Source organism: Strix uralensis, chromosome 9 (assembly GCF_047716275.1).
Source record: "Strix uralensis isolate ZFMK-TIS-50842 chromosome 9, bStrUra1, whole genome shotgun sequence".
NCBI classification, from domain to species: Eukaryota; Metazoa; Chordata; class Aves; order Strigiformes; family Strigidae; genus Strix; species Strix uralensis.
Window position 1 is genome coordinate 5,220,438 of NC_133980.1, and position 13,056 is coordinate 5,233,493.

The window sequence follows — 13,056 nt, forward strand, 5'->3', positions numbered from 1 at the left end:
AAGTAGGTATAATTTTTCTGGGCCAATCTAAGCTAGAAAAGCCCATAAACCTCCATGCTTCTTTAAAATGAGACTTGCAGAGCAACCAGTTGGCAGCTATGAGTAGGAGTTTGCAAGCATATGGAGTGTAATGACAAATGAAGTGTGATACTAACAGAGTTATGTACATTAGAAGTAAGCTTCAGATTACTCCCACACATTAATGGTATCTAGGCTAGGGTCCTGCAGAAAGCTTAAACTTTGGTACCAAATCTCCATGGGACTTAGTTCTGAGGTGCTGACAATAAAATCATGTTGGTTCTCATGAAAATCCAGGTTCATAGAAGTTACTAGAGAGAAAAATGACATGGTAGTAGATACTCAAGTAAGCCCCACCTTATCCACAGTGAAAGCCATAAAAGAAAGATGTGTAATAAAAACAAGATGTGTATGATACGAAGTATTGCAGCCAGTGATTTAACAATCACAAACTAGAACAAAGAGAAGACTGCCGCAACGCGCAGTGACAACATTATGCTTCCATATGAAAATAGATTCATTTACTTCAGGGAGGGATAAATGAGAGGGATGTGATGGTGGCAATATAAAGAGTCTGGAGAAAGTAAATTGGGATGTGGAATTCCCCTTTTCACCATCCAAGGACAAAGACATCCAATGAAGTGAAAGACAAACTGAAACCAAATAGAAAGTACTTCTCTTATGGAAAACTTACCCAGCAAAGATCTCTGCGGTTATTCCTTGAGGTCATGAGATTGGTAGGATTAAAAAGAATAATTGCTTCGGAGCAAGCAAAAATAGCTATACTACATCGAATAAAGGCATTCTATATATTCAGTGGATTAGAAACTTGGTTTAGGGTATAAGGCACATGCTGGGTGTAAGGATATTTTCTTGTAGGTTGTGCTGTGGTTTTCATCTGTAAGGCTTCTTGTTTCTTGTTCTGAAGCAACAATAATACTATAGCTGGCACAGTGTGCTAGACTCATGCTGGTCTCATCTGCAGTGGCACTTTTTGTATTTCTGTCAACAAAATATTGTTGGGTTTGTTAATACTCAGATCCTGAAAACATTTACAAGTAGGCCTAGTATTATACCTGATGGCAAATGTTAGCAATGTTTATGCTGTCTGAATTAGGGTCTATAAGCTCATCAGATGGAGACCAGTCTTCTGAGATGCTAAATGTTCTGACCAGAAATATACCTTGGAGTACCAGAAGCACCACCACCCTATGTAAACTAAAGCGTTCAGGATGAAAATATACTGAGTATTGTGGTGAATATTACAGGTCAGAAGAGCAGGCTTAAGTGCTGTAATAAAAAAAAAAAAAAAGGTCTGTGATGGAAATATGTGATTAGGCTAAGTGGGCCTTTCTTTCTTTGTTATTAAACATAAAAATGTATTTGGGTTTAAGATAAGGAACTCCAAAACATCATTTTTCTGTAAAGGCTGCAAAGTTATTGTTTTCTTTTGGTATGTGCCCTATAGCTCAAATGCTCCCTAGAGCTTTGAAATGGACTCAAGCAAGGGTGGCACAATACAGCTGCCTGGAAGCTAAAATTTGCAGAACTGACCAATAAACTTACTAAGAATCCTGTTGACTGGCACATTTACTAAGACAGCGCAGACATAGTGAGACATACACAGCAGGAATTACTGAGGTGCCTGGATCTGTCACCCTTTTTGCCTTAGGTATCTATCCATTATCACCTATGTAAATGTGCTTGCACATCCAGTGTTTGTTCTAAAAAGTTTTTTGAAAACTTGAGTCTTAATGGGCCCATAATGGAATGGGAGCTTTAGGGGATGACTATTTAACACTTGATTGCAGTATTTGGTTAGCTTGTGATTTATTTTTTACAGGTAATGCTTGAGCCTTAAAGGTGATATTAGTGTTCTCAAGTGGCCTTTCTGTTAACAGTGAAAGAGACAAAAACTGTGAGAGTTATGCTTAGTGTTCAAGCTAAGCAGATGCTGTGTGTCCCTTGTTTTAAAGTAACACGGTGGAAACTTTATCCCAGCTTTTAAGATAGCATTACTGAAGGCTTGGAACTGAAGCCTAGAACTAGGACAGTATTTAGCAATCTAGTATATGTGTTACTACACACAATCCCAAAGGCAATGATTTGGGGCTTTTGTTGGTGAGATTTAAGGTAAGCAGCTGGACTTAGGAGGTTTACTTCAGTTCTGAGTGTATGTAGCAGTAATGAGATCTGCTGGGGAGAGACACTTTAAACTGTTGTCTCTCGTGGGTTTGGCTTGCATTAGTATTAGAACTAGTGGCTATCGTGAAAGCCAAAATAAATGGGTAACAATTGGGTGAATAGTCCCAAGCTTTCCCTCCTTAGTCAACTGTCAGCTAGACTTTTGGTGTTGAACATTTAGTGAAGGATCAGAAATGCAAAACGGTATAGCTGTCTCACTGGGGTGGTTAGATTAGTTTTTCATGGTTGTGTATCTCCCTGTTGAGAAAGCTTTTATTCCTTTCTTAACTGCCAGTTGTGCTCTGTCATTACTGTGGATTTTATGCAGGTACAATAAATGTATATCTAATCCTTGTTATGTCTTACTGATGAAACTTAGTCAAACAGATTAAATGGTGTCACGTGTCTTGCTTCCTGAAAGGTGCTGAGTATTCCACTAGGTCTGATCATTTAGCCACTGAAGAAAAGTAATGAAACGTCCGCTGACTTAAGCAGGAGTAGCCTTGGACTGAAATTAAAATTCTGACAAAGAGGGATGACAAACAGACAAGACTGAAAAAAAACAAGTTCCATGGTGGTTTTTGCAATAAATATTTCTCTTTAGCTTCTTTTAAATATAATGACAGGAAGAAAGAAAATACCTAATTTTCCTGGAGGAAGCCTATATTGCACCTAATGCAGAAGTGAAATTCTGTCATAACCCCTTTTCCCAATAGTTGCATTTGAAATCTTGTGTTCAAGGATTGTCTTTTACTCTGTCTGGTGTACTGGTGCTCTAGGTAGTGCCATCCTATTTTAATATACGTAGCATAGGAGAGCACTAGAAATTTAAGCAAGATAAATGGTGCTATTAAAGGTATTGGCAGAAAGTATTTTAATACAATTCCTATGCACAAAGGTCTTATCCTTCCCTACTTGATATAGGTGGATAATAATGTTGGGGGTTTCGGCAGTGTTTGTTTTGAGTTTTTTAAAATACTTCAATCTTACTGTAGAGCCACTTGAAATTCATGTTTCCTTTTCCTCTTCAGATAACAAGGAACTTTACCTTGCAAAGGCATTTCACAAGGCATTTCTAGAAGTTAATGAGGAAGGATCAGAAGCTGCTGCTGCCTCAGGTACCTGACTGAAAAGCAGAACTAAATCAAATGTCTGGTTATTCTGTGTTAAGTTAATTTTTTAAAACTGACTTGCTGTAGAGCAAGGAAAGCTACATAGTATATAGCATGAAGACACAGCATAGCAAGTATACTGCTTTTCAGAAGAGAATTCTGGAAATGAAAAGTTTTAGCATTTTCTTATCATGGTATGTTTCACAAAGAATTTTGACCATTCTGTGGAAAACCTTTATTTTGTTTCTGATTGTCAGGAGGGTATAGACTGCAATTATTTTTTTTTTTAATGGAATTTAAGTATTCGTAATTTTTTATCTGCTAATTGAGATGGTCAGAGGCATTTGATCCAGAATAGTTAGGAGTTGAGAGTTGTGGCAATTGCATTTTACTAAGCTTGTATACAGAGATGCAAGATGGGAAGAACTCAATGCAAAAATGTAGCTGTCCCCTATTAATGGTAGGAGGCCAGCATTGATTTATTTGGTTATCACATGCTTTTCTTGAAAATAAGTTACATTAGTTGCCCATATGTATCGTTAGGTGATTTCTCATTGCCTGTACTTGCACCAGCCTTTGAAGAAAGGAAGAATTACTTCTCTGGTCATGAATATCTGTAACTTGTAACATTAATATGGACAGAGATTACTGGCATGCATGAGTCTTTATAAACAGTGCAGTGAAAATGTAAAAGTAAATGAAACACTGGGAAACAATGTCCTGGAGAAATCCATGCATCTCCAAATAAAAATAACAAAAAGTCAAATTCTGCCTGGTTCCCAGTTAATTTTACTTTCAACCTCTGTATTATTTAAAGGCTCGAGCTAAAAGCTGCAAGATCAGCCCATTTAGTTGCATATTCCATAATTATTAAGGGTTACCTTTTACTATCAACTGCAGGCTTGGAGCTGTTTAAAACAGGTCAGCAGTGCTGTCTAACGTAATGCATTTTCTTTCTACAACTGAACGGGAGTCATAACTCCTCTTAAGGTTTTGGATCTTAAAATTTATAAGCTGCTCCCTCAGCCTGGGAAATTGTGCCACTCTCCATTGTTAATCATTCTTAAGGCATAAACAGTCATGCAGTGAATCTGTAGGTCTCTTCCATTTTCAGTGAGATTTTTTTTTCATGCTGTTTCTTGGTGACGCTTAGTGCTGAGAGTGCAGGACTTTGGTGTCTGTTCATGAGCTTCACAAGTATCTCTCATAAAGAGCAGGGGATTATGCAGTGACATTTAACAAGTTGCCTATGTTCTTTTTCCTTTAGGAATGATTGCCATTAGCAGAATGGCAGTGCTGTATCCCCAGGTTATAGTTGACCATCCCTTTTTCTTTCTGGTCAGAAACAGAAGAACAGGTGAGAATATTGCAGCCTCTTCCACATTTTTTTCAAGAAAATTGCATATTTTGATCAATGAGCTGGCCTCGTAAAATGACTTTTCCCTAATTTGTCTTAAAATACCTAATATTGAAAGACTCACCTTTTCTATGTCCCCTTAATGTTTCTCTGAGGTAAAACACCAAAATCTTACATAATCCTGAAAAATATTCACGATTACATGATCAAAAACCCTGGGGAAGAAAATTCACCATTTTTCTTCAGAGAGCACAGTGTTACTGCCCTGAATATCCATAATCATTGCATTCTGTAAGAGCTTGGCTGCAGTAAGACCAGTGAGATATGTTCCTGGTACCAAATGATTTGCATAATGGACAGATATTACAGCTATGAATAATTCTGTTGTGCTCTTGAAGTGCTCTGTGGCAGGCGAGGGATGAGAACAGCACTCACTAGCAAAACGGGCAATGATGAATAAGTAATTCCTTAGTTTTGTAGTTGTAATTTGTCTTAACGATGTGGATGTGACTGGATCACAAACCATTACCGTGCACCCAGAAACTGTCATTGGTCTGTGTGTTGTGGTATCTTACATGTTCTACAAGCAAACTCCAGTAGATTTGGTTTGATGGGTTTTTTCTGTATTTGAGATCCCCATCATAGGTATCAATGTTTATTAAACCATTTAGATTGCAGTAATACAGTCTAGCTAGGTAGGGTCACTCATGCACAAGGCATGATACCAACTCTTGGGGGGGAGTTTTGACCAAAACTAAATTGAGTTTCCTTGCTGTTGTAGACATATAATCAGGCAAAAATGTATCTGGAGGAGGGTATCTGCTCTTTTCTCTACTCAATATAAAAAAAATTTCCCCAAAAAGAAAAGTTTAAATCAGAACAGAGTAATTTTGGGTCAGTTGTTAATGTTGCATGGGCCTTGCTGTTGCATGTAGAAAGAGGAGTTGTCAAGAACTGTAGTTAAATCCCAAAAGCTCGTTACTAATCTAGAAATCTAAGATTAGAAACATTTTGAAAAAAAATTGTGATGATTGCGCTTCTTCTCAAGAATACTCTGGGTGCTCATGATTGATTACTGTGTTTAAACAGGTTAGATAGAAATGTATAAAAACAGGGAAGATGTAAATGGTGATTAAATAGCGTAGGGGAGTGTATTCATACAGAGAATTCCTTGTTGTGGGTTGCATGCTCTAATGTGGAGTAAATCTGTGAACTCAAAGTATCTATCTATTAATAACCACTAACTGATTGGTGTGGAGCTTCTGGAGCTCACTTTTAATTTTGAGGAACGTTGTCCAGCAGCTCAGGCATGCGAGGGTCAGAAGTGATCACAAAGGTTACTCTCATTAGGTGTTCACACTTCAGTTAAGGTTAGCTGCCACCTCTGGAGTCCCCCCAGCCTAGAAACCAGTCCTGCATCATAGGCACTTGGCACCAGTGGCAGTACTTCATGGACCTTCACCTGAACCTTTGAAATGAAAGTGAACCTTTGTGTTAATTTCTGGTGGGTTTTCCATCAGGCCTTTTTAGAATAAGTGGAGGGGCTCTGAAATGCAGAAGATCTCACAGTTCTTGTCTGTACTGTATCAGTTCTGAATTCAAAGAGGTCCCCTTCTCTAGGGCTGTTGATCCATTGCCTTTCATGGGTACCAAGTTCTCTGAGACATATGTTCCTATAAAAATTGTGCACCACATGCCCTAAAATTTATTACCAGTATTCATCATCTTATAACCTCAACTTTTCTTTTGGTTCTGACATCTTTCCTTTCCTTCCTCCCTTCCCACTTTTTCCACAGGTACTGTGTTATTCATGGGAAGGGTAATGCACCCTGAAGCAATGAATACAAGTGGCCATGACTTTGAAGAGCTTTAACTGCCACCAGCTACCAAAAAGAGGAGATAAGCACATAAAGTTTGAAGTTAATATATTTAAGGTTTGCTGTGTTTTTCCCCCAAGATACTGTTTAAATGCTTTTGGATCTAACTGTGTGCAAGTCAGTTCCCAGAGGAAAGCTTACAGTATTAAAGTAATGGTTCTGTTTCTGTCATTGTGATTGCCGTGTCCTTAAAATAAAATTGTGTACATGTCAACAACTGTTTCTTGTTCTAGTGAATTGTAAAGCAAAAAACTGCAAACCCATTATTCGTAATTTTTTTTACAGTCCAAAGACTGATTTGATCAATGAGACAGGAGCAGAATGTGTGCAGCTCTGAATAATGCAAATGGCAAACCTTGATGATAATTTATATTGAAGAACTACATCTGGAAAATGTGATCTGTTCCTGTAAAAGTAGTAAACAGACTGCGATATGCTGTCTCATCAAAGTTAATGGAACAAATTAAGCCTAGTGGATTTTATTCTATAAAATAACTGTGGTAGACTTTGTGTGAACTCTCCCACGTGTGATTCTAAAATGTTGCTTTTATGAATGCTCCTGCATGTGACTCTGCAATTCACCTTCCGTAAGTGTTGATGCCAATAAAATTTGATCGCATGAATATTTGAGACTAGTCAGTGTAGAATAGCCATGTATGTGATTGAAGTAAAATAGTTGAATAGTCATGTCATTCGTGTGGACATATTTTTCTCCCAAAGTAGTTGTTCTGCTTTAACCTAAGCTTTGCAGTATCTCACTTCAGGGATCTAGAATGATCTTTCTCAAAGTAAAAAAAACAAACAGGGGAAAAAAAAAAAAACCAACCTACCCTTAAAATTAAGTGTCTAAAAATGTTCTATTCATAAATAAATGTCTAAAGGAACAACATAATCCTTTTTATTCCCTTTTATTGAGAATAAGCTGACAGAGGAGAATGACACACACCACAAGTAAATATTGGGAGGGGAATTAGCTGCTGTTTTCCATTTGCAAGCGGAGAAGTACCAGTTGTCACCAGAGAGGCATATAATTATTTCCTTCCTCATTGTGCAAAATATAAAAAGAACAGAAGTTATTAAAAAGGTAAGAGAGTAGGAGAAGAGAGGGGAGGAGCTCCTTTGAAGCAGATCATAAATACAAACTTTTGGATAACAAGTGGCTTTCTTCTCAGTCAATAGGAGTTTTGTCCTTTGATTTCTATAGAAACAAATGCATATTGGCTGAACTTTAGTTATAGGCTTCTCTGGCATACATTCCTTTCAAAACAGCATAGATATTGCTCTCAAAGTTATTCATGGAAGGAGAATTTCCAAAATTTGACACATCGTTTACTTCTTTTATACTGCTGGTGCAAATCATGCAGATCAAACTGCAAAGTGATGGATGTTCTCTGTGGGGGCTGGTTATGCTTCCCCAGAGAATAGCCCTGCCTCCTTGAATTGTTTAGTTCTGTTGCACAGAAGAAAATGGAGCTCCTTAGTGTACTGCTGTTGCTTATTACCCTTAAAATATTATAGTCTAGACTTGGTGGGACAGTTTTTGTAATCAAATTTAGACAAAAATTGTAATTTTAGTTCTGTATAGCTAAAAGTGTTGTTCTTGGGAGAGATAAAAAGGGAGTGCTTCTAAGAAGGAGCAGGGGCTAACATTACCAAGATCTAGAACTAGTCTCTGCAGGTAAAACCAGCTCCTTTGACATGGGGTCACCCAAGGGCTGGTTCTTCATGTTTAAATGATTCTATGAACATCACCTAATGTCTGTAAAAACGACCCATATGCTAAGGATCTCTTGTGGTTGTAACCTTATTGGAGCCTAATTTTTAAGCTATTGCATTTTTTTCAGGCTAATTTTTGAGGTGTTCAGTCTGATTTGGAAAGATGTGAGAAAGCAGATGACAACCTTCAATCATGTTTATTTTCAGTCCATCAAAAGTTCTTCCTGATGAATTTTGTGTTTTCTTTGCATTAGTTCCTTGCAGCATAGATGCTTCTTACCAAGGGAAGGACGGAAGATAGATTTGAACTAAAGCCATGGAATTATGGAAGGACAGCTGCCAGTCAGAAATATTTGTAGAGGATATCAGGCAAGTGCAGACTTCCTTAGCAGTTAAACTGAGCAGAGGTATAAGTGGAATGATGTGGAATTACATATTCCACATCTGATTCTGAGGATTGCCTAAATGGGCATATAGGAAAACCAGAAGCAGAAATGCAAACGCTAGTTATTTCACTTGATAATCTCCTAGTCCTTACAGATACAAAATAGCCAGTTCATGTTTCTTGAAAATCAAGAATTGTCTGGTTTTCAACAACATGAATTGATGTATTACCAAATTATGCAAAGATGTTATTTGTAGACCACAATGAGAACAGCTCTCAAACAATACTGCTTTTCAGTAGTGATAATATCTCAAGTATTGTTACCAATTTATTGAGGAATATGAATACTATTCCGTTGTGGTTTTTATCTAGATTTTGTATAATGTTCCTTTCAAAGATGCTATTGCTTTTTCAAGACAAAACTAGCAAAATTATTTTGTCTTTTTGTTTGGATTTCTTTTGGTAAGGGGAATTTGTCACTAGTGGCTCATATGTGAGTTTAGGTATGTAGTCTTAAAAAAAAAAATTGTATTTTGTGTTGGAGGCTATATCAGAAAATAAATTACTGAAACTTCTATAATTGTGCTGTGTAAGTGACCCATGTTGTGACACTGTCTACTGAGATCTTTCTGTGATGCAGATGGAGTTTAAGTCTGAAATGCAGCTGCCTAATGCTGTCATCTCCTCTCTTTCTTGTGTACATGTTCTGGAGCCCAGGTGGAAATGCTTTTCAGAGCTGCAACTGGAAAGAGTACTTTCCCTACAGATCCTTTCAGTAGTGGTGCTACCACTGGAGACTCACTTATTTAACTAATAGAATCCCACCTGTACATGATTGAGCACCAAACAGTTTTTCTAGATTAGTGCTACATTCAAGCAAAAATTTGTCATGTTGGATGAATTAGAATGATTTGTTGCTGTTCCAAGCACTAATTTTCACTATTCTTCCCCAAGCCTTGATGATGGCAAAGCAAACTCTGTTGTATCCATTTCTGTGAATCAAGTACATAATATTCCTCAGACAAACAAGGTCTTAGTGTTATGCTGGAAACAAACAAAAATTGTAGTCAAAGCTAACTTTTGTTTTTCAATGATGGACAAAAGAAGACACCACAAGATGTCACTCTATCCTAAGAAGCTGGGAAGCATTTTCCCCTTGACAGTGATCCTCTGGCACTGCTGGAAAGCCGAAGAGCCTGAATGGTGCTCAAGTGTGTGTAGGTCTTGGGAAAATCAAGGAGAGTAGCTTGACTTTGAGAGTGTAATGAGACCCAAGTGCCTGAGATTCATAAATGGGGATGGTGGGAACAAACCCCCAGAAAAAACCTGCTTTGTGTTGCAAACTTTTCTCTGATTCTTGATAACAGGTTGCTGGATTAAGTTCATTGCTCGTAAGGGAATTTTTGCATGATTGTTTTGTGCACTTGGTGTAGGGTGAATAAAAGAAAAAGATTGTTCTTTCAACTCATCTCCATGAACAGCAGCAGAGCTGTACTGTGTGGTTACTTCAGAGTATCAGTGCTGCGATAGGACACATTTTCTTAACTACAAGAGAGGAATATCTATGGTTGAAATCATTGATACACTGACCCTATTGTTCTGTTGTTGTTCTTTTGTTTACCATTATTTCCCCCCTCCCTTGCTGTACACTCCCTTACGTACAGTCACTAGAATTTCTGTGCGAGCAGATTCCCAGCGTGTTCTGCCCTTGTACAGTGAGGTGGCACCACTGTCGGGTGTTCTACTCTTCATGGAGAGGAGGCAATATTGTTCCTATGAGGATTTTCTAAAAAAGACAAGGCATACTCCAAAACTGGTGTTTACAAGCTAATTCTTGAGTTGTTTCTGTCCCTTTTAATGGGCAATCTTTGCTTTTGTCCCTACAGTAGAAAATGGAAATACATGGATTAAAGAGATGGATGATTTACCCCTGAAACCCAGTGCCAGGGAGGAGGAAAACTATCTTAGTAACTCAAATAATACCAGCAAGAAGTGGGTTGACTTCCCTTGTGAGCTACTCTGCATCTACAGACACAGCTGATGAGAAATTGTAGATTAATTTGGCTTGTAAAGCTGTCTGTAGCCCCCAAGGATTTTTGGATCAAGCTGCAGTAGTTACGGGGGTCCAGACAGAATGAAGGCTCTGCCTGCTTACTGAGGACCTTTGGTAATGGGTTCAGTAGCTTGTCTTTGGCTTCCAACTGGCATCAGTTAAGGGCTATAAAACAAAGTTACAAATGAGAAACCACACACAAACGTACTTGGTGCTGTAAAACTCATGAACAGCGCTATCTGTTACCCCCATCTACCAGAGCTTCTCAAATGCTGTTCTCTTTATATAGTACTGCTCTTAAAACAACATCCACATGAATGTCTTTCATTTCACAGCACTAATTAGAAGCTTGAGTCACGGACCAATTGCTCTAGGCATTAGGCAAACTGAATAAAAAGATAGACAAAACTCATGTAATAAAATGCAGTTTAAATTGCAGTTTACAGACGGTAGCACAGTGCAATAGTCAAGGCTGTAAGGCTAATGAAGGATATCAGACTTATTCACAGTTGCTCTGGCAGGCAGGTAAATGGAGAAGGGTGGTGAAGATAAATGTATTATCCAAACAGTAGACGAGTCTCGGCTCCATTTGCTATTTTAGAAATTGTTCAGAATTTTTCAAAGCACCTTACAAATGTGGCCTCCAAACTCCGTTAATGGCTCTGCCTGGAAGTTGGGCAGCTAATTATTCTCGGGTAGGTGCAACTCCAAGCCAAGCACAGCAAAGGTCAAAATGTTGGCAGCTGTTCCTAAAAAGCATGGTATGCAAAAGTCTTCGCGGCACTCTCCACTTTCAACTGTGATCAAATCGTCTGAAAGTTTCTTTTCTTAATAATGTGTTTGCAACACTGTGTTCTGGAAACTAATCTCACAGATAGTGGTAGTAAAATTCTAGGTCTACTAGGACCCGGCTGAGGAAAATGACAGAAATTGTTCCTGCAGCTAGAGAATTTAGCCCATTGCCTGAGTTGTTATCTTTTCAGCCCCACTGAATCACAATATGAATGAAGTTTCAGACATGACCCATGTTTTACTGATAACGAGTTGTTTTACTATCTGTTTCTCAAAAACACGCATCTTCTCTTCCCTAAGGAAGAGTCATCTTTAGGACAAACTAAGGGAAGAATTCCTACAGAAAAAAATTATTATTTAATTGTGTTGAAGTGCTTTTAAGTAAGGGAAAGAAAAACCCATATGGAGGAAATCTGGATTGTGTTGAAATCATGTCTTTTATGCTCTCATTAAGGTATTGGAATTGACCATAGAAAAATTGCTTTTTCTTTAAGAACAATTTATTTAGATGGGCTTCAACCATTACTTCAACTATTTTAATGCTACCGAAGGAGTTTAGACCCAATCATAGTTTAACATTTTTACTCTATTTACATGTATTTAAGAGTCATGTTTTAAAACAAAGCAGCTTGCAGTGCTGGAATGCTTACAAGCAGTAACTGTATGATAGCACTGCCTGAACAGAATGAAAGAAATATGTCAAAACATGCTAAGAAATAAAAGACACCATGAAGTCCATCTTGCCCTGAGACCTGTAAGGGTCATGGTCTGGACAATGCCAAATCTCACCAGTCACCAACAGTCCAATGCAAAAAGCCTGTTTATTTAAGGTTTTTGCCATTGTCAATATACTTTTAGATGACATATTTCTAAAGGTAACAGCCGGAAAGCTGGCATAGTTTGACACAGGAATTAATAAAATTTCTCAAGCTTATTGCAAGAGAAATACTGGTCTTAAAATTCATTGGTTCTCCTGGGAAACATTCTCTTTGAGTCAGGCTGCAGCTTGGAATTACCAGCATATAGTGACAGTCTGTTGTTTTCCAGGAGCAGGACCAGATAAAAGTCTCCTGCTGCCTCTGAACCGAGGATATGTCTTCATCAGCTGAGCTGCTATTAAAGCCCTCAGTGAAACCCACAGAGAGGTAAAAGAGACCAATTCTAGTGTTGCTACTGCCTGTTTTACGTTTTGTGTCTCCGTTGATTATTCCTCTACAGAATTTTCTCCTTGGTCTAAACAAAAAGAGAATCAGAGACAATGTGCTACAGTTTATAAACTCACTTCAGATTATTTGAAGAGAAATTATTTGTGAATTGTCACAGTATTTCAGAGCTAGTCTTACTGCTAAGAGGGTGCAAGTTGAACAGGCTAACCTTGAGCTTTTTAAATTCATTTATTTTCCAGTGTTCCAAGTTGAATGTGTATACATCTATGGAACGAAGTGTTCTGAGGAGGTGATCTCTTGATTACTGACCTTTTGAATCATAACACATGTGGGACAGACAGCTTGGAACCATGAGTAAAATAGCTTGCCTTGTATCAGGCGTTTACAAAAGCCAAG

At 38.0% G+C, this 13,056-nt stretch overlaps 1 protein-coding gene across 2 annotated transcripts in view; it reads left to right on the forward strand.

Annotated features, from left to right (window-relative positions):
* The window catches only part of SERPINI1 (serpin family I member 1), a 53,842-nt gene extending 44,613 nt beyond the window's left edge, over window positions 1-9,229 (forward strand). For both annotated transcript variants that reach the window (XM_074878460.1, XM_074878461.1), the window contains exons 7-9: window positions 3,234-3,320; window positions 4,582-4,671; window positions 6,468-9,229. In XM_074878460.1, coding sequence (XP_074734561.1) covers window positions 3,234-3,320; window positions 4,582-4,671; window positions 6,468-6,544 — 254 coding nt within the window. In that variant the 3' untranslated portion in view covers window positions 6,545-9,229. The remainder of the gene's footprint in view (window positions 1-3,233; window positions 3,321-4,581; window positions 4,672-6,467) is intronic.
* Window positions 9,230-13,056: the final 3,827 nt, after the last annotated feature.